Source organism: Phyllopteryx taeniolatus, chromosome 11 (assembly GCF_024500385.1).
Source record: "Phyllopteryx taeniolatus isolate TA_2022b chromosome 11, UOR_Ptae_1.2, whole genome shotgun sequence".
NCBI lineage: Eukaryota > Metazoa > Chordata > Actinopteri > Syngnathiformes > Syngnathidae > Phyllopteryx > Phyllopteryx taeniolatus.
In genome coordinates, this window is record NC_084512.1 from 7,927,066 (window position 1) to 7,948,517 (window position 21,452).

Genomic DNA, 21,452 nt, shown 5'->3' on the forward strand with positions numbered 1-21,452 from the left:
TAGTTCACACGTTCTGTTAGTATACCTTCGTTGATCTCAGGTGTTCCATATTGGTCACCTTGCTGCCTCAGAGTGCCATTGTAAAGGAAACGTAAAAAAAAAAAAAAACTGATCATGTCAACACACACAGTGGAGCTTTCTGAGAGAGCCAGCTCGAGTTCAGTGATATCTTTGAGCCAAACGGAAAGACAAAACTAGACAGTACTGTTGAATTATTTATTTAGATTCCCCAATGGTCAGCACCATTAGGCCGATTCAGGTGGGATCAGCACAAGCATGCTTCACCCATCCAACGACACTTAGTGGGCGTGGATTTATAGGCTCAGTAAGGTTAGACATTTTGCTAAATATCATGGAGTGACTTTTAAAACAGAAGCCTCATGCTATGAGTTTCCACCCTCAGGGTCCCAACATTTAGTACACCCGTCCATCACAAACTGCATCTACGCACGAGTTCATGCGAGACATCTGGAAATCTCCAAAGACTCCCACTTGTTTACAGCGGTTAATTTATTTTTATGTGACAAACAATATTAAAAAAGCGAGATGCGTGAGGTGCATCTGCAATGCCAATCATCATGTGTAAAGGCTTTCTTTCAAGTTTTCTTATTAACATTGGTCAATTTGTTTTTACATTAACATCACATTTAAGAAAGTTAAAATATTCCTTTTTTTTATGATGGCGACGATTTGACCCTGGAATGGATCGTTTCTATTCCAATAATTCCTTATAAAATCCAAATAGACCTACCCGTGTCCCAGTATGACATGTTTGACTTTAAAGATTCCACTGTATTAAAAAAAAAAAGACGATTTCTTTTTTTTTTTTACTTTCAGAAACCTCTCAGAATGACACCCCCTCCCAAAACACACGTACACACACACACACACACGATGTGGTGTAATGATGAAGAACACAGTCTCGGCAGTCAATTCAGTGAAGTGTATACACTCCAGCGTGTATCGAGGCGTGAGCATGTGCTGCCGGCAAAGCAAGAAGGGAAAAAAGTGGCAGTCACAGTAAAATGTGGATTGGAAAAGCAAGTGTGCTTCCTCAACTCAGATAGCTGCTGCACTGAAAGGTGCCATTTCATTATTTTGCGTGTCAGGATGTGCCTGACATCACAGTCTTCATCACAGTCTTGCATTCCAAGCAGTGATGACCGTTGTTGGCACGTTTAAATCAGCATACAGCTTTGTGTACAAGATTTCTGATTACGTCTTGAGAGATCCACGTGGAAGACTTAGACAATTAAACCCGTTTCCACATTCTTACATATTGAAGATAAAATGAGAAATGATTGTTTTTATTTACCGTTTCCCATGAGTAATGGGAAAATACAGTAAATAACACTTGAATATGAGAAGTTTGAGCAAGCTTTATTCAGAGGCTTACAAAAACAAACAAACAAACAAACAAACAAACAAACAAAAACAGCGTGCACTACTAGCACAAAAACAAATCCAGGCCGGGTGTACTCCCTTCTTGCCCGAAGCCAGCTGGGATCAACTCCAGCTTACCTGTAACCCTGGTGAGGATAAGAGGCATATACCTTTACAAAAACAAAGGCCACCTACACTTTGATTATGACGTGCTGTTGTAATTGCAATTTCGCCATGTTCTGACTCAACTAATAATTAGGCTTAGTCTTATTCTTCTTTTCCTTTCGGCTTGTCCCGTTAGGGGTCGCCACAGCGTGTCATCGTTTTCCATGTGAGCCTATCTCCTGCATCCTCCTCTCGAACACCAACTGCCCTCATGTCTTCCCTCACGACATCCATCAACCTTCTCTTTGGTCTTCTTCTCTTGCCTGGCCTCCATCCTCATCATCCTTCTACCAATATACTCACTATTTCTCCTCTGGATGAGTCCTAACCATCCAAGTCTGCTCTCTCTAACTGTCTCCAAAACAGCTAACCTTGACTGTCCCTCTGATGAGCTCATTTCTAATTTTATTCAACCTGGTCACTCTGAGAGCGAACCTCAACATCTTCATTTCTGCCACTCCAGCTCTGCTTCCTGTTGTCTCTTCAGTGCCACTGTCTCTAATCCCTACATCATGGCTGGCCTCACCACTGTCTTATAAACTTTGTCCTTCATCCTAGCAGAGACTCTTCTGTCACATAACACACCTGACACCTTCCTCCACCCGTTCCAACCTGCTTGGACCCGTTTCTTCAATTCCTGACCACACTCACCATTGCTCTAGATGGTTGACCCCAAGTATTTAAAGTCCTCCACCCTTGCTATCTCTTCTCCCTCTAGCCTCACACTTCCCCCTCCACTCCTCTCATTCATGCACATATATTCTGTCGTACTTCGGCTAATCTTCATTTCTCTCCTTTCCAGTGCATGCCTCCATCTTTCGAATTGTTCCTCCACCTACTTCCACTGCAGATCACGTCATCTGCGAACATCATGGTCGAGGGGGATTCCAGTCTCACCTCATCTGTCATCCTATCAATCATCACTGCAAACACGAAGGGGCTCAGGGCAGATCCCTGATCCAGTCCCACCTCCACCTTAAATTTGTCTGTCACACCTACAGCACACCTCACCGCTGTTCTGCTGTCCTGTATTATTCTAACATACTTCCCTGATCCAGTCCCACCTCCACCTTAAATTTGTCTGTCACACCTACAGCACACCTCACCACTGTTCTGCTATCCTCGTACATGTCTGGTATTATTCTAACATACTTCTCTGCCCCTCCAGACTTCCGCATGCAGTACCACAGTTCCTGTCTGGGTTCCCCACTTTCCACCTCTCCTTCGTCCTCAACCCACAATAGCTGAATCTCCACTGGCGCCCTGTAGGGTAATGGCGGCAATGGTGGACGTTGTTAACCGGGCCACGACCGATCCGGTATGGAATTCTTTAGATGAACGCTCATATTTGTTTGGCAAAGTTTTAAGCCGGATGCCCTTCCTGACGCAACCCTCTGCATTTATCCTGGCTTGGGACCGTCCTCCAGTTTGTACTGGCTTGTGCCCCCTATAGGGTAGCATTTATAATTAGGCTTAGTCAATAAAAAAAAAGGCTTGTGCTCCCCCGCCCCATAGGGCTGCATGTATAATTAGGCTTAGTCAATAAAAGAAAATAAAAAATGTTATCAATTATCTTGGTAATTATAGAAATGTGCTACTAAATTTAAAGAAATGCCAGACTCATCTACGGTCCAGTCACTATGAGATACGGTATACACAACAACAAACTTATGGACAACAACACCTAAAGATGATTTGTGGTTTGTCTTCTTCATCAAGATTTCTCATCAGTCTCTGCAGGGTTATATAAAGAGTGATTGTTGTAAGGGGAGCTGTTGGAAATACCATCTCAGCAAAACAAAAGAACTGCAGTCTTGCTCCATTAAAAAAAAAAAAAGAACAAAAGCAGGGCATGAAATGGCAGAGCTTGCCAGCAGCTCACAATCTTTCCTCCAAGAGGGAACAAAGTGTTCTGTGACCATGGGCAAGAGAGCCAAGAACGGAGGGTAGATGAGTGAGTCACTGGAGGGAGGTGGGTGAGTGAGAAAAAGTAGAGAAAATTCTTGTGTTGCCAGTGAAAGACGGTGTGACGTTCAGTGTAACCGCTAAAATCGAATTTTTTTGTGCGCGTTTACAGTGGTTAGCTTTTATGGCAATTAATAAAATATTACTATGAACATTTTCTCTACAGTCAGATGTTTTATGATTCAACAGATAATTTCCATTACTGACTATGGGAAAATGGATGCTAAATTAAAATAAATCTGTCGTCGACCAGCACCCTGGAACAGATTGTGTTCGACCTTAGAGGTTCCACTGTAATATCATCTTGAAGCAAACACAGCATAATAGCTAAAAGCAGCTTTTATTTTCCTCTGGATCCAATGGAATAAAAAATTTAGGTGCTAGTTGGATTTGTAGATGGTGGAGGTCTGTATTTAATCAGCAAAGGAGTTTAATGGCCTTTCTGGTACACTTTTTCCTGTAAAATGCAGCTGTCAAGTCATGCAACTAAAGTTTAAATTCAATATTATAACTAACCTTATATTATTAGAACATTACAGGAGAGTTTTTGTGCTTTGAAGAAAACAATGATGATACATATTTGAGAACCAACTTTTTTTTCTTGACATAATTAATATATTAGGAACTGTCCCAATGATTGATAGATTAAACAACATAGACGTAGACATGTACGTGTTGGAGACAATACAGCATTGTATAAAAATGCTTCAGCATCTACAATATAGTCTCACATTAATTCATCTAATATATTATTCAGACCTCTGCCCCACCCAAATGGTCTGATATTTAGTTCGCTGATAATTGCTTGTACAAAGATCTTTTGTTCGGTTCAAAGTAGAGAGACTGAAGTCAGAAGAGGACAGTGCACATCTGCAGTGACTTGTGCTTCAGATTTACAGTATCTGACCAGAGAAGTGCGGGGGGATCATTTTCCTCCCTACAGAGTATTGTTTACAGTCAGAGTCCCTCGTGCCTTATTGTTGCTCGAACAATACCCTTCCCGAAAAATAAAGGCAGTCACTTTGACAAAAGAGGAAAAAACAGTTTAAGTCAACGGAAGCCTGATGGTCATTAGTCAAATTGCAGGTACTGCAAATAATTAAATACAAAGTAGTACAACAGGGAAAAGTAAAAATGCTACCAAAGGGATGGTGAAACTTTTTCAGTGCCTTTCTACCTTCAAGTAATGTAACTCTAAGTTGCTCTTACACTGTGAGCTAGTCACACAATGAATAATGGAACACAGTCTCATCAAAGGAAAGCAAAAGTTCATTTACAATTTGATATCATATACTGTAGGATTCAACAGTGCTGCGGTAGTAGTAGTAGTATAGTATGTACAGTGGGTACGGAAAGTATTCAGAACCCCTTAAATTTATATTGCCGCCATTTGCTAAAATCATTTAAGTAAATTTTTTTCCCCCTCAAATGTACACACAGCACCCCATATTCCATCCATCCATTTTCTGAACCGCTTCTCCTCACTAGGGTCGCGGACATGCTGGAGCCTATCCCAGCTATCATCAGGCAGGAGGCGGGGTACACCCTGAACTGGTTGCCAGCCAATCGCAGGGCACATAGAAACAAACAACCATTCGCACTCACAGTCACACCTACGGGCAATTTAGAGTCTCCAATTAATGCATGTTTTTGGAATGTGGGAGGAAACCGGAGTGCCCGGAGAAAACCCACGCAGGCACGGGGAGAACATGCAAACTCCACACAGGCGGGGCCGGGGATTGAACCCCGGTCCTCAGAACTGTGAGGCTGACGCTCTAACCGGTCGCCCACTGTATCGCCGCACCCCATATTGACAGAAAAAAACAGAATTGTTGATCTTTTGCAGATTTATTAAAAAAGAAAAACTGAAATACCACACAGCCATAAGTATTCAGACCCTTTGCTCTGACACTCATACATTTAACTCGGGTGCTGTCCATTTCTTCTGATCATCCTTGAGATGGTTCTACACCTTCATTGGAGTCCAGCTGTGTTTGATTATACTGATTGGACTTGATTAGGAAAGCCACACATCTGTCTATATAAGAGCTTACAGCTCACAGTGCATGTCAGAGCAAATGAGGTCAAAGGAACTGCCTGAGGAGCTCAGAGACAGAATTATGGCGAGGCACAGATCTGGCCATGGTTACAAAACAATTTTTGCTGCACTTATGGTTTCTCAGTGGCCTCCATAATCCTTAAATGGAAGACGTTTGGGACGACCAGAACCCTTCCTAGAGCTGGCTGTCCGGCCAAACTGAGCAATCGGGGGAGAAGAGCCTTGGTGAGAGAGGTAAAGAAGAACCCAAAGATCACTGTGGCTGAGCTCCAGAGATGCAGTCGGGAGATGGGAGAGAATTCTAGAAAGTCAACCATCACTGCAGCCCTCCACCAGTCGGGGCTTTATGGGAGAGTGGCCCGACGAAAGCCTCTCCTCAGTGCAAGACACATGAAAACCCGCATGGAGTTTGCTAAAAAACACCTGAAGGACTCCAAGATGGTGAGAAATAAGATTCTCTGGTCTGATGAGACCAAGATAGAAATTGTTGGCCTTAATTCTAAGTGAGAAAACCAGGCACTGCTCATCACCTGTCCAATACAGTCCCAACAGTGAAGCATGGTGGTGGCAGCATCATGCTGTGGGGGTGTTTTTCAGCTGCAGGGACAGCACGACTGGTTGCAATCGAAGGAAAGATGAATGTGGCCAAGTACAGGGATATCCTGAACGAAATCCCTCTCCAGAGTGACAAATCTGTGACTGTTCTTGAATGGCCCAGTCAAAGCCCTGACTTAAACCCAATTGAGCATCTCTGGAGAGACCTGAAAATGGCTGCCCACCAACGTTCACCATCCAACCTGACAGAACTGGAGAGGATTTGCAAGGAGGAATGGCAGATGATCCCCAAATCCATCATTCTCAAAAAGACTATTTTGCTATTGCTATATACTATATGGCTATATTAGCTCAAAAGGGTGGTTCAACTAAATACTGAGCAAAAGGTCTGAATACTTATGGCTGTGTGATATTTCAGTTTTTCTTTTTTAATAAATCTGCAAACAGTTCAACAATTCTGTTTTTTTCTGTCAATATGGGATGCTGTGTGTGCATTAATGAGGGAAAAAATTTACTTCAATGATTTTAGCAAATGGCTGCAATATAACAAAGAGTGAAACATTTAAGGGGGTCTGAATACTTTCCGTACCCACTGTATGTTGAATGGATCATTCCAAAATTGGAGGACATGAAATTTCTAATAATCCACGCATAAAATACAGAAACATGCACACTTCTTTTGTAAATTATACAGTAGTTATCCTAAAACAGATTGTAATTGTTGCTGTCGTAAAAGTGATTCCAAAATATTATATAAAATACCTAATAGCTCTTGAGCACCGCCCTTAAGATGGCTTTCTTTTCTTGTCCCTCCCTCACGATCACCACCTTACAAATTTAAATATAACAACTACTTTAAGTTTAAAATCAGCTTTTATGATTTTATGACTCGAACATTAACACTGATTTACAAGCCTGTCATTAGAGTAGATATAATAATAAAATTAAATTAGTTTTCCAAATTTAACTTTGTCACTGACTGTCGTTAGTGATCCTTTGGCCGCAGCCAGCGTGGGTTCAGTTCCCTCTCAGTGACTGTGATTGTGAGAGCGAATGGTTGTCAGTCACTATATGTGCCCTATGACTGACTGGCGACCAGTCCAGGGTGTAGTCCGCTTTTCGCCAAGTTAGGTGTGATAGGCTCCAGCTCCCCGCCATCCTGAACAAGTGAAGCGGCTTGAAGCAAAGAAAGTGGATGGATGGATGATCGTAAACAATTTTTATTCCGCAATATTTTCTGAACATATGTTTTTCCGGTGCCTGAGTATCTGTAACACGATTGCAAAGCATTACAAATGAAATATAAAAAGTGTACCGTTGATGGTCAATCTGGACCAATTAAATTATATGATGGTTTATACCCTTGTTTTTCTTGAAAACATATCAAATTAATGGTCCGTATTTCAAAAATGTTGCTGCCTAAATTGTCCTCCAATTCTGGAAAACACCCATGTTGGTTCGCAACCTTTTTCAATAAAAATATTTTAAATGCATCCGGTCTCATTTACAGTAGCTTCTAGCAAATCCCTTTCACCATATAGCAACAATACAGAAAAAAATACAACCACAATAATATAGATTATAATGCATTATAAACTTTGGAAAGACATTTGGATACAGCTCTGTATTGGATAAGATTGTGCAGGTGGTCGTATTAATATATATTTCATTTTCTTTGCTGGAAAACAAGTGTAATTTAGATAAGTACGATGTCATTTTACACACCGGTAGCAGTTTGCAGTGTTCACACAATTTTGCCCCCTCGTTCACACCCAGTCACAGACCAAAATAGCTCCTTAATATTTGCAGCCGCAACAGTGATGACGGTGTTGCGTGACATAGGGCGAATGTACCTGACATCACCATAGTGACCAGACTTCATTGTGGTTGCCATGACATCACAGACATCTGAGAACTGAAGGGTGGCCTGCATTTGTGTCATGTTTTTCTTTTTTTTTCATACCAAAAACTAATTCATAGCATAATAGAAGCATTCACAGAATGGATCTATTTAATGTTAATTCTTTTTTTTGGAAAAATACCTGTTCACACAATCAACAGGCAAGCAGCAACATTTACTTTGCAACTAGCCTCCACCAGTGTTTTAGCTCAAAAATACTTGTTCCTATATTTGCCGGTCTGGCTGATAATAGGGTTTATGTGTTTACTGATGTTTTTTTTACTCCTGTCTGTGCAAGGTACCAATCCTCTCTAAGGTATGTACAAGTCATTGCTTGGCCCAGAAGCTGGACTGGGCCATAATATGAGTCACCTCTACAACTAAAACACACTTAAGAACCCGTACAGCCAAACCCACTTACATACACTGGAGCGTTTCATTCTGTGTTCAGGTCCCTTGACTAAATATCATATTTTGTCGCTTTCTGCAGGGATATGAAAATAAGGAAGTGTTTTATTTGTGTTTGTTTAATTTAAGCTCCATGACACATCAAGAAACCCCACCTCCTTACTATTGGCAGCCTCCTCCATCTGCTGCAAGCTCATTCCCCTAAAATGTTGTCATATTTTTGCTGCTAGGTGTGGCTTTAGTAGAGTCGAGCTTACTCCCAATCCAGGAAAATAATATCAAGAAATGAGTGTGGGAGAGAGTTCCTCCCGATTCAGTGTATCACCATGTGTAAGTGGAATGCCAGTTATTTCCGGAGCATCTTAATAGCTTCTCTAATATGACACACGGCAGCTCCTGGGCCAGAGGCTTTGATGAAGAGGCTGTTGCTAATCTGATCAGCCCTTCCTCCAAAACCTACGCAGGATGCTGTTGAGGAAATCGTTGACCTGCCTCAGGTAACCATTCCGATAAACAGCCATTAGGGTAAAATCTCATGGTGTATGATTACTGTGGCTGGGCTACACAGATCAACATACACTGTGATGCTCTCCCAGCATGAGCCATGATTTCTGGGTAACATGAACGCTTTAGGCACGCTATGATGGCAAGAAACACCCAAGGTGATATTTATTGGTATAGTCTTTGATGTACTATGGGAAAATCCAGCTTTTGTTTCTGGAAACTAATATTACCTTTCGGCGGGAAGTAGGATTTGCTCTCAGCTTTGTGGGGCCAGTCAACTAACAGGTGTCCATAGCGACGGAAACTGTTGGTGATCTCATCTGTTAAAATAATGAGGGGAGGTGTTGAAAGGAACATCACATTTGCATCATGCTTATGCTCATTCATAATCACTAATATAACATTACAATCGAACTCAGGAGTGCAAAACCATGACCATCTATATCAAACTGTGCATGGATGGACAAGCACAAGTAAGATTAATTAAAGCATAATCATTTTATCGGATTAGTTTTGACATGGCAGCGGCATATCAAGTTATTTCTTTCAAGAGAACCCAAGTATCTTTTTGTTCATTTCATTAGGAATAATCGTCCATTCATGTTCAATATCACTTATCCAATAATCAAAATGTCGAACGAGCAACTAACAAGAAAAATATTCTTTACTATAGTTAAGATAGACAATTTACCTTCATCTATATCTGGGGGTAGGCCTCCAACAAAGACCTTGCGGGAGTAGCGCTCCATCCGCTCTCCATTCTGACAGTGGGTTGGAGAGTTCAGTCCGGGGGGCAAGGAAAGGTCACCGTGGCCATCGTCAAGGAAGCCATCTTCAAAGGGAAAAAGGTAGGAACGACCTACAGTAGGAGGAGAGGAAAGGTGAGGAGGACAGCAGGCTACGAGATTGAGAGAAGGGGTAAGAGACAATGCGGGAATGTCACAGACCAACGCAAAGGCAAACATTCCACATCCTCCACAACTTCTGTACCACTGGATCTTGACTTTTACAATGCTCATCTGCAGTGAATCCGCCTCATTCAATCATTCAGTGCAAATACTTTTTAGTAATATTGCCTCCACAATAAGAATGCACTGCCTCTGAAACAGCATCATAAGCCTACAGACCCGACAAACTGAAAAGGCCAATTAAGTGGCAGTTTTAATTATCACGATTTGCACTATACAGATAGATGTAGCATGGTTGCTTATTGTCCAGGCACTTTATCACCGCATATACTGTACAGGCACATCAATAAATTAGAATCGTGCCAAAAGTTTCATTTAGTTAGGTTGTTAAATTTTAAATAATGAAACTCATATTAAAGAGATACACTACACACAGTGAAATATTTCACAATTTATTTAATAAACTGTATAACTTTGATGATTATAGTTTACAGCAAATGAAGAGCCAAAATTCACCATGACTAGAAACTACTACGTTAAATTCAGATCAACTATTTCTCTTTTTCCAATGCACAGTACCTACTCAGATCGGCATGCCTCGACTCACTATTGACCCTTTTTCATCGAGAGAAAAAAAACAAAAATAGGTCCTAAAATTTCCATTAGATGGTCAGTCGGGATTCCAACGTGCTGAGACAATACCATATGGGTGATGTAATCCTCCTGGTCACCCATTGGATGAGATTCCTATTTGAGATAATGGCTCTTCAACTGCAAATGAATTGTTCATTGCAAAAGTACTACAATAACTCCAATTACCAGAGACAAATTCCGTGTGTGTTTTTAAAATATGAATATACTGAGCCAGTAATTATTATTCTGACTCTTATGTACCAAGACTGGCTTCAAGAGCAGGATGAAATTGTAATTGTTTCTCCTCTGTTACACAAAAGTAAATCCCTACAAATCAAAATGTCCATCCATTTTCTAAAGTGCTTGTCTTTATGGAGCTGGAGCCTATCCCAGCTTACTTGGGCAAGAGATGGGGCACTAACCCAGGTCAAAACATTTAGTACATTAGTCCTTTCTCATACAATGTCAATCAGGACGGAACTGTATGCCGATTTCCTATTATGAGAATTACTTACTACACACGTATAGTGAGGTTCTTTTTTTTTAGAGTCATATCGTGACTTCAGGCAATTTAGGACCGGCAATGGCTACTTTGCTTTTCGAGCGCTTGGCAACGCTGCAAGCCTGGTACTATGCAGTGAAAAAGCAGCATATCTACACCATTGCCATGCGAGCTAAAGTGCATTGAATGATAATGCTAGTTCTTGCGTGGCTGTGATATGCATGTATAGAAGAACGAACTAAATTTGGCAGTTATTTGGTTAACTAGGTAAAAATGCATACGTTGGTGACTTAGCAACACCAACCACAGAGGCCATTGACATTTCTCCTTGCAGATGAATGGAAGGAGTTCAAAAGCATATTAAAATAAATAAATACAAAATAAATAAAATCTCAACAATCTTGGAATCATTTTCAAACAAATGACCTGACCTCCAAGTTAGCATAGCCCTTCTTGAAAGCCTCAAAATTCATTTTGGAAGAACTCGAATCAAACAGTAGCTATCGCAAAAGGTTGGTGCCAAATGCTAAGCTGCTTCTCTGCTACTAAATCATACTATATTCAGCATGATTTTGCTGAGTCAAACCAAAGAACACATTTTCTTAGCCCGTTTTGGTTAAATAAAAGTGCATTTATTTGGATGATATAATCAATCACAGCACAGATGAGGCGTCCCTCCTCTTCCAAGAGATATACAGTAGTGGGTAAAGCAAGCAAGAGCTACATATTACCTCTTCTGCGGCCAAAGCTCCGGCCTGCTTGTCGGCAAAGTGGGGGAAAGAAAGACAGAGGAGAGACAGATGGGTCAGGGCATTAACACAGGTATAGGGAAGAGATACAAAGACATTTTGTACAAATAACACCAATCCAGGAACATCTCTAAGGCAACTGGAAAATAAACAGATGGCCACACCTAAGCTTGTTCAACTAAAGGAGGACGATTATGCTATAGCTAGTTGCAAACTGCTGCACCTGCCTTAGCAACAGACTCATAGGTGAGGCTTAGTCATGGAAATGGCTGACATATTTAGTAGCGTAAAACATTACCGGACATTGTCACCTAAGCTTAATGAACCTGCAGCCGTTTATGCTAATCGTCTGTGTTTATTCACAAATGGGACAATAAAGCAGAGTATAAACAGGACTTAAGGTAGTGCTGGTTAGTCATTATCATGACCATGGTGAAATATTACAATTTGCTCTCTGCTCAGGAGTCAAGAGACTGCGGAGGAGTGGAAACTTCCCACAGGTTAAGGGGAGGGTGGGTTGTGGTTGGCGGCTACCAGTTTGATACACCTTTCTGAAATAAGAAATTTACTCAAATTATTTGGGGGTAAATCATCATTGGTTTGGTCAGGTGCTACAATAATGACCTTTAAACTGTAAGGTTTATATATCTATATATTTATTGTCATTTCCAAATGTATACCGATGTAACAAATAAAGTTAGATTCAGCTCACTGGTAAGTGGTGCTATTTTTTATTTTGTTATTTATTTATTTTATTTTATTTTAGAATGGCAACACAAAGAATTAGAAGCATTTTCATTGGTGAGGTATTTTTAGAGCAGGCTTGTGGGCTACTTATGGGGTCCTTGGGAACAACCTGGAGGGTTGCTAGGTTCACAGCAAATACCTCGTCTTACTATAGAGCATAGGAGTGGAAGGGGATAAACATTGAAAAATACAGAATTTCCTCCCCCAAAAACAAAGACACAATTTTAGAATATATCAACATACTGGCAGAAACTGGCAAATTATGGTCCTATGTACAGCTATCATTTGCTTCAATGTCATGTTTAAATGCCAGTTAATTTCCCCGCTTTGAGATCAATATAGTCTTCTTCTTTTTAAATCACATGATGATTGCTCTGACTCAATTAAATGCTCCAGAAAAAAGCTTAACGCTAAATTTTTATCATTCTTGAAGTCTCAATCTAAGAGCAAGGGCAGGAAACAAGATGACCACTGCTAACAGTGGTCTGATTCTGATTCTGATTCTGAACAGAGGTAGTGAGTGGACAATGATTTATAGCATAGCACTGGCAGCGGTAAAATTTTTCTCATGGGATTAATACAATTCCGTTCGTCTTGTCTGCACCCAAAAAAAGCCTCAATATGTCTCACTAAATGATAACAGCAGGAGAGGAAAGAGTCCTTTTGGCTCCCTACCTCAAAAACAAATGTAGGCTTTTCCATTACAACGGGGCCTTTGTAGGATTATTCTCAGAGAATATATTGTCTCTGAGGCTCCTCCTCTTCACAATGTTTTCATTAAAAAAAGATCTGACTATTCAATCCGCCAAAACCTGGGCAGGCTGTCTGTAGCATTGCCCTTTCTCCCGCTATGCCTTGGCCATAACAAAGTCACCGAGCAACCAGGGAAACAGACAGATACGACAGCACAGAGTAGTGTGCAATCCCATGAAGGGGGACGGCAATAAGTAATGGGTTGTGAGGATACATCTCAGTGTTTATAGAGTTTGGGCAGGGGCGAAACGAAGTTGCGTGATTTCTTTGGATCTGATAGTTTTGACGTTTTCTGATTTGCACAGCTTCGAGGTGACAAAATAGAGGGGGCCGCAGACGCGTTGATTCCTCTGTCAAGCGAACCACACCATTAATTAGGTCAAAGACTGATACTTTATTCCGCAGTTCAAGGGCCACCAGATTAAGTTTGTTACTCTACGTCTCACAGCTTGAAGCCTCAAAGCTAATGGAATGACAGGAAGAAACTGTTGGTGAAACACTATAAAATTTTAAACCAAACTTCCCGGCTGCACACTTCACAGAGGTGAAAGCAATTTCTGTTCTGACATCTTTGAAAGATCAGGGCAGATCTGTGCTTGCCTCTGTGTAATCCCATGACACAACACAGTTCAACATCAATCCCAGACGCAGTCTCTGCGGATGTGACTATGAAAACAAAAACACAAGGAAGATGCAGCGCTGTCAAGAAAGTTATGTTAGACTTCCTTTCTATGTCCCATAGGACTGTAGAGTACTGACCGTAGGAAATTGGGATTTTAGCAGCAGTTATTGCTTACATGAGAAGTGTGGAGAAGAAGAACTGTGGTGTATCGTACCCCTCAAAAAACTAAGTAAAGCGTTTATTAGAAGCAAAGCAAAGCAAATGTATATAGCGCATTTCATAGACAAGGTAACTCAATGCGCTTTACATGATTAAAAACATTTAGAAACAAAGAAAAGAAACCGCTTATAAACATTGAAAACATATTTTTTTTAATACAAATAAAACAGCATACAGTGCAAGAAATATCATGTAAAAGTGGAAATGCTCTAAAAGCATGGCGGAAAAATGACGAATTTTTTTAAACTGGACTGAAAAACATGTACACGCGGGGCTGACGTCACATCTGTTGGCAACTTATTCCATTTGTGTGCAGCATAATAGCTAAATGCTGCTTCACCATGTTTGCTTTGATTGTAAGCTGCTGGCTAGCTCTGCCATTTCATGCCCTGCTTTTTTTGTTTTTTTAAAATTTATTATTATTATTATTATTTTATTTTATTTTTTAATGGAGCAAGACTGCAGCTCTTTTGTTTTCCTGAGATGGGATTTCCAAGAGCTCCCTTTACAACAATCCCTCTTCATATAACCCTGCAGAGACTGATGGTCATAGGTGAGAGTAGGAACATAGCTCGACCGGTAAATTGAGAGTTTTGCCTATAAGCTTAGCTCTTTCACTGACTGATAAAGAGTACGCATTACTGCAGACGGTGCACCGAGCCGTCTGTCCATCTCCCACTCCAGTCTTCCCTAACTCGTGAACAAGACCCCGATATACTTGAACTCCTCCACTTGGGGCAGGATTTCTTCTCTGACTGAGGACCATAGCCTCAGATATGAGGTGTTGATTTTCATCCAAGCCAATTCACACTTGGCTGTGAACTGCTCCAGCAAGAGTTGAAGATCACAAATTAATGAAGCCATCAGAACCACATTCTCTGCAAAAATCAGGAACGTTATACTAATGTCACCAGACCGGACCCTGTCAACACCTCGGCTGTGCCAAGAAATTCTGTCCATAAAGGTAATTAACAGAATCAGTGACAAAGGGCAGCCTTGGAAGAGTCCAACTCTCAGATTTGTTTCCCTCTTTACCAAGATCAACAGCATCATCAAGGGGACCCTTTAAAGCCGTGGACAACATCAAGATGGTCTTGATGATGGAGCTACAGAGGAACCTGGAAGAATTCTTCCAGGATTGCATGAAGGCGTAGCAGAGAAGGCTGGGAATGTACGATAGACTCCAGGGGGAGTAATGTACTGTGCTTCGAAAGGCAAAACTTGTAGTTTGGATTTGAAATATATCTCTTGTGACACCAGTCCTGGAACCTTTCGGACACACCTTTTAAATCCCCAAACGGCCTCCACTCTAAAGCATGCCTAATGGGCAGGGGTCAGGAATCTATTTAGCTAAAAAAACCCTGACAAGCCATGTATTAAAAATGTATTTTCGGTGAGAGACATAGTATGTTTTAACATTGAATACAACTAAAAGCGTGCATTTTAGACCAACAAGTTTAGAATATAATAAGTCTCTGAATTTATTCTTTTTAACAACATTGTTATGCTGAAGCTATCTAATAATAAAAAAATATATTTCTCATCATTAATGCAACTTCTGTTGCTGCATGGTCTTGCTGCAGGTTAAGCTTCATGCAGGCGTTGTGGCTTCCATCCGTTAAACGTGATCGTAGGTTGGGCTTGATGATTTTTAGATGTGAGAACGACTGCTCACATGCATACGTAGAGCCAATCATGGTCAACACGGCAATACTAACACAACTGCAGTGTGTGGCATGTGATAGAAATAAGACCCAGATGGGCAAAACAGCAAGACTTTCCTTACGCAGTGTGGTGCCAGCAGCATACCTTGCAATCACGTTGAATTGCCATAAATGCCTTACATGTGTCGACTCATCCGAAGCGAGGGAAAAGTATGGTGCTGCATTTATGTCCTTTACTTGTGTTGTGTTCACGTGTTTTCTCCACTTAATTTGCCACCACGATGGTATGGTTGTGAACAGTTATTGCTGACAGAGGTGGGTCTTTTATTCATTTGCTTATCTTTATCTGAAGACGTCAAAAAGTTCATTGGCCACATCAAGCATAAATGCTTGGGCATATGCCGTCTGTGAGTGGCTTTCGGTGCCTAACTATAGCTACAGAACTAGAAGATCCAGCGAAATTCCAGTCACTTTATTGGTGCCATACACTGGGCTGCTGCTGACTAACTTTCACTCTGCACAGTAGCGCTTGTCATGTCTATTTGCATATCTGTTGTTGACCAATACTGGCCACTCATGCCAGAGTAGCATCTGCACCACTTGCACACTGATTGAGGAGTATCTGCAACATTTGCACAATCGACATTGTCCCAGATTATCGCACTAGTAGCCACTTTAAACTGCACACATTCCTTGAAGTCTCGGCGCCCTTTGCACAATGGTCATTGCACTGGACTATTGCTATATTAGTCATTCAAACCGCTCTACTTGCTAGAGGACTATGCATCTTTTTGGACAATTGTCAAAAATAAATAAATAATTTTAAAAAAATGTACCAGCATTACCAGATTACTAGCAACACTTTATTGCTCAGTGTTTTTCTCAATGTCTTTGTGTCTCAAAAGTATTCTCTGTCAATTGACTCTCTGTTGTCGTACTAGAGTGGCTCCAACTATCGGAGACAAATTCCTTGTGTGTTTCTTGGACATACTTGGCAAAATAAAGATGATTCTGATTAAATTTTGTCACTGCAAATTAGACGCGCCACAGAACCTGCTCTCTCCACTAAGGTGAATTCCTGTGTCCATTCGTGCTGAAATGTACGGTATTCTTGCTCTTTCCTTCTTTTCACCATCTTCTTCATCAAAAGATATCTGACGCTTTGATTAAAAGGAGGGAAGCTTACTTTTTGACCTCACAACAACGCGGCTCGGTTACCGCATTGTCAAATAAAAACTGAGTCTGACCCGGAAGAAAAGCTGGCATTGGCTCCACCTACCCACATTGCGTCAGGATGGATGGATGGATTAAAACGCCTAAGAATGTTTCATATTTTGAACATTATTTTTAACAATGTAATTTCTGTAATGTTTATAAAATGTCAGCAGAATTATTCATTATTTATTGTGTTAAGAATTGTCAGCTAAGATTTATCTGCGAGCCACATGTAGTCCTCAAAAGAGCCACGTGGCTCGTGAGCCATATGTAGTCCTCAAAAGAGCCACGTGGCTCGCGAGCCATAGGTTCCTGCCCTGCTATGGGGGTTTACTAATTACTATAGCAATGTTTTTGCCAAGTGGTATAGCTCAATTTGGTACACTACATGTACTCTGGTAAGATTTTCCACAGTGGGTAGTAGTCTATATGAGAAACACAAACGTCTTGTGAGAATGCTCTACATTTCCTTTCCAATCACTTGTTTTCCTCTGTATCATTTCCATCTAAAACACAAAGCCACCAAGTCTTGATTATAAAATGGGCCAATATTCTTTAGACAGGCCAAACGATTTGTACACAATTGAAAAGAAACAAATCAATTAATAAAACATACGAAATAAAAAAAAATGAAAATCAACACCACAGACATCAACTTGAATTGATGTTACTTCACCGGATAATTTATGCTTGTCTTCTTCTGCCATGTTGTTCAGGCTGATGCACAACCTATATCGGACGTGGGGAAACTTAAAAAGGAAACAATCATTTCTGCCTCTAACTACACTGCATTATTTACCTGAACCGGGAATAAAAGGACACACAGACAGTGCTAATGTGAACCATTCCATTCCCACTGCTGTAATTGTCTGTCAAGCAGTCAATGGACGTCAGTGTCTTGCTCCACCCACACACAAGCATTTGTACTAATTATACAGTACCTCCCAATGGCAAATAGATGCCCTCCCCCAAATAGATGCCTGGTGCTCTTTGCAACTGAGTGAATAAACACCTACACATGTATGAGGAAATGCAGTATTTGTGCAATGCAAACACATCACAAAACACCTCTCAGTCAAGGAAAATAAAGATGTAACCCTTCTGAGATAAACAATCCAACAGGATGACATCACAATGAAATGCTACTTACTGTTCAGTGGCATTATGTGTTCGGCTCCAGGATGATGGAAGTTAATGCCCATACGTCCTGCCAAAGAAAAAAAAACAAAAAAGTGAACAATAAGGGAAAGCAGCTTGACAGGCATTTGGTTGTATTTCTTGTACTACTACTGACAATAGGAGAAAAGCAAATGACGAAACATTATACATGAAACAAATACGCATCCGTGACTATTAGAAAACAGTTGTTTATTTGTTGTCACATGTTTGATATGCATACACGGAAACACACGGGCAAACAAAGAGATCTAAAATACTGGGAAATCAACAGAGCCTTCATTCAAGTACGGTGACAAAGGCAGCTGCATTTGCTGGCGCTTTCCTGGGGAGTGGTGCGGTGTGAGACATCGTCATTCTGGTTATTTTATTTTAGTCATTCTACCCATGCACTCAACATGAAGAAAAACACTCAAATAGAAATATCCCATTTGGAGAAACTATTGTTTTCTCATGGCTGCATATAATTCAGAGTGACACCATCTAACCGTCCCTTCCAAATATTAGGGTTCCATACAATATCGAAATACGCCTAAACTAACATTTAACTTAAAACAGAGTAAAAATACAGCTTACAGTACACAAAGACTTTTAAACTAGAGGTGAAGTGACATACATTGTATTATCCTCTGACTAAATTTCAGCATCAATATAACTAAGAATATACTACTATTATAATGCCATTTACATAATGATTCACTGAGATCTTCTTTGTAAGCCAGTCAGCTCACTTGTGCAAAGGGCTGAGAAGATGTTGTGGATTTAACCCGAATGTGACATGGATTTTGAGAGGCGGACCAGCTGCATGTTGGTGTCGCATAAACAAGACGGCATGTCAAAAGTTACTGGATTTGGCTGCAGGCCTAACATAGTTGAATAAAGAGGATGACGTCTTCCTGGCTTGCAGGCAAGTCTTCCAAGTACTGGTAGTTAGACCTGGTGGAAAATCAGTATGACAGTACAGAGGGGAGGGCAAAGGTGCTTGCTGCAAGTCACACTCAACACAACATGATAGTATTTGGTTTGGGGCCATACGTACAAGCACACTGAAATCGTGACATGCACATTGCCTCGGGCATATGGAAATGAACAGTGTTGGGTGAGGATTCATGCTCTGCTTTGTCATTTTCTATCCACAACCAAATTTGATGATGATTTGATGTTCACCAGCTCCAGTGGACATCTCTGCAGAATCAAATGCTTTGGTCAACATGTAGGGAGTTTCTTTTTTAGCCAGTTATGGGCAGGGCCTCGTGGTTAGTACATCTGCCTCACATTTCTGGGATTTGGGGTTCAAACCTGGGCTCCGGGCTTGCTGTGTAGAGTTTGCATGTTCTCACTGTGCTTGCTTGCTTGCGTGAGTTATTTCCCTATTGAAGATTCTAAATGAAGATTTTTGTCCATAGGTATGAATGTGAGTGTGAATGGTTGTTTGTCTATATCTGTATTGACTTGGCGACCAGTCAAGGGTGGCTACCTCTTCCTACCCAAAGTTAGCAGTTGCTTTCCTACCTTAGAATAGCTCTGGGCTTCTGCCATCTGCTCCCATAAGACGTTGAGTAGGAAAGCCAGAGCCCCCCCCTCCCCCCGATTTGGATTCTTTATATAAAAACATTACAGCAGTTAGTCACTGTCTTGTGACACATTGACTGGAGTTCAGTGTATCTTTTTATTGTGAAAAAAATCTTGTGATATTCTAACTTTGAGGAAGTATGATGTTTAACGGCGGAACTGGGATTGCAATTGTATCTGCCTCGTAGTCTACAGATTCAATCTCGAAACGAAGAGATGCTTCTGAGGCTCACCGTACACCAAGCATCGCGACCGAATGTGACTGAACTGGAAAATTGCAAGAAATTTTTTTATAAATAAAATGAAACAAATACAGTGGGCGATTCACACCCACACAGCAGCCGATTGACCATTGCACACATAACCAATTCGCTGCAACAGAAAAACTGCAATGTTCTTGTCGGGAAACAAGAGGTGCCACTAGCAAATCGGCCTTTTGTGTACATAGAAATAGCCTCAGATCTTTTGAGTTTTGTGTTTATATTTTTTTTATCAGAAAAGAATTTGGCTGTGACACTGGAAGAATGCGGCTATCGTATTGAGTAGGACCAGGGCATTCATTACTGATGCAATACTGTGAAAACACGAGAACAATACCTAGTGAGAAGCACCTGACATGGCTGGAAAGATTAAGAGGTATTTTCCACATTTGTCAGCATGACCTACTTCCTCCCATGCATACTTGCACCAACAACCAGGATTTGAACATCCACATAGTGAAAATTAATTGAGCTAAACAACTGAGCAAAGAAAGTTTGTTTCCATGGAAAAACAAAATATATTTAACCATTGGAGTCAAACGTAACACAAATAAAAGTATGGGATGTCTTCCATAGCTGCCATTCTCAAGCTACCAGACTAGGTAGCTTGAGAATCCCAGTTGAGCCTGCTGTACAGTTTTTCAGTTTGAATGAGATCTGGACAAACAAACTTGTTTTTTTCCCCCACAGTCAAAACAAGCCAAGTAAACATGTTTTGTCTACTGGGTGGGACTAGCCCAGTCATGATTGCATGAGCCATGACCTTTCCACCATGAAGTAACACAATCACCCTGACAGTAGGATTTATTGGACATTGGTTGCGATCTAATATTTAACACAGCCAAACCCATCATCTTATCTTTGTGTAGTCATTAAATGTTCTTTAGAGTAGAAGGCCTTCCCTCTTCTCCCTCTTGTGATAATCTCAGTGTAATGTGCTAAAATGCTATGAGGTCAAGTCCAGCATGTCAGGCAAGCTAATTTTGACCTTTCGCCGCAACTTTCCCCACGTGCCGACCAGTTTGGATCGTACAGAGTGGCCTCATTGCAAAGTTAATCGGACACAGTGCACTCACGCTTGACCCAAATGGTGCAACGAGGCATAACAGTGGTGAAGCATTCCCGGTGTGAAAGTGTGTAAACAGGCTTCTGGTGGCTACGACTCATTTGACTTGTGTTGTGCCTGCAAGGCTTTTTTTTTTTTTTTTTTTTTAACTCCTGATAAAGACTTTGTGTCAACTCATATCTACAGACAAACGCTTTTGTCCACAAGGTAGAAAATCAAACAGCAGCAGTATTTGTTCTTCTGCTACCATACCTTGTAGCAACTTCCATTCTATAACTTTAACATGAACATAGACTGGAATCAATACTTCACAGGTGAAAGCCAAAATTAGCCTACTAATAAATCAATAAAAGAGGGTTGCCGTCTCCAATTTCAAGTCAGTTGGTTATAAGTCCACAGCAGAACGCAAATTACACTGGCTCTTGAG

At 40.9% G+C, this 21,452-nt stretch overlaps 1 protein-coding gene across 7 annotated transcripts in view; it reads right to left on the minus strand.

The window, feature by feature from the left end:
• Positions 1-21,452, minus strand: part of cpeb3 (cytoplasmic polyadenylation element binding protein 3) — a 50,308-nt gene that overhangs the window by 12,539 nt on the left and 16,317 nt on the right. For 5 of the 7 annotated variants that reach the window (XM_061789294.1, XM_061789293.1, XM_061789290.1 and 2 more), the window contains exons 4-7: positions 18,102-18,158; positions 11,714-11,737; positions 9,631-9,837; positions 9,170-9,259 (exon numbers count right to left, since the gene is read on the minus strand). In XM_061789294.1, coding sequence (XP_061645278.1) covers positions 9,170-9,259; positions 9,631-9,837; positions 11,714-11,737; positions 18,102-18,158 — 378 coding nt within the window. The remainder of the gene's footprint in view (positions 1-9,169; positions 9,260-9,630; positions 9,838-11,713; positions 11,738-18,101; positions 18,159-21,452) is intronic. The other 2 variants (XM_061789291.1, XM_061789292.1) reach the window with 2 other exon arrangements.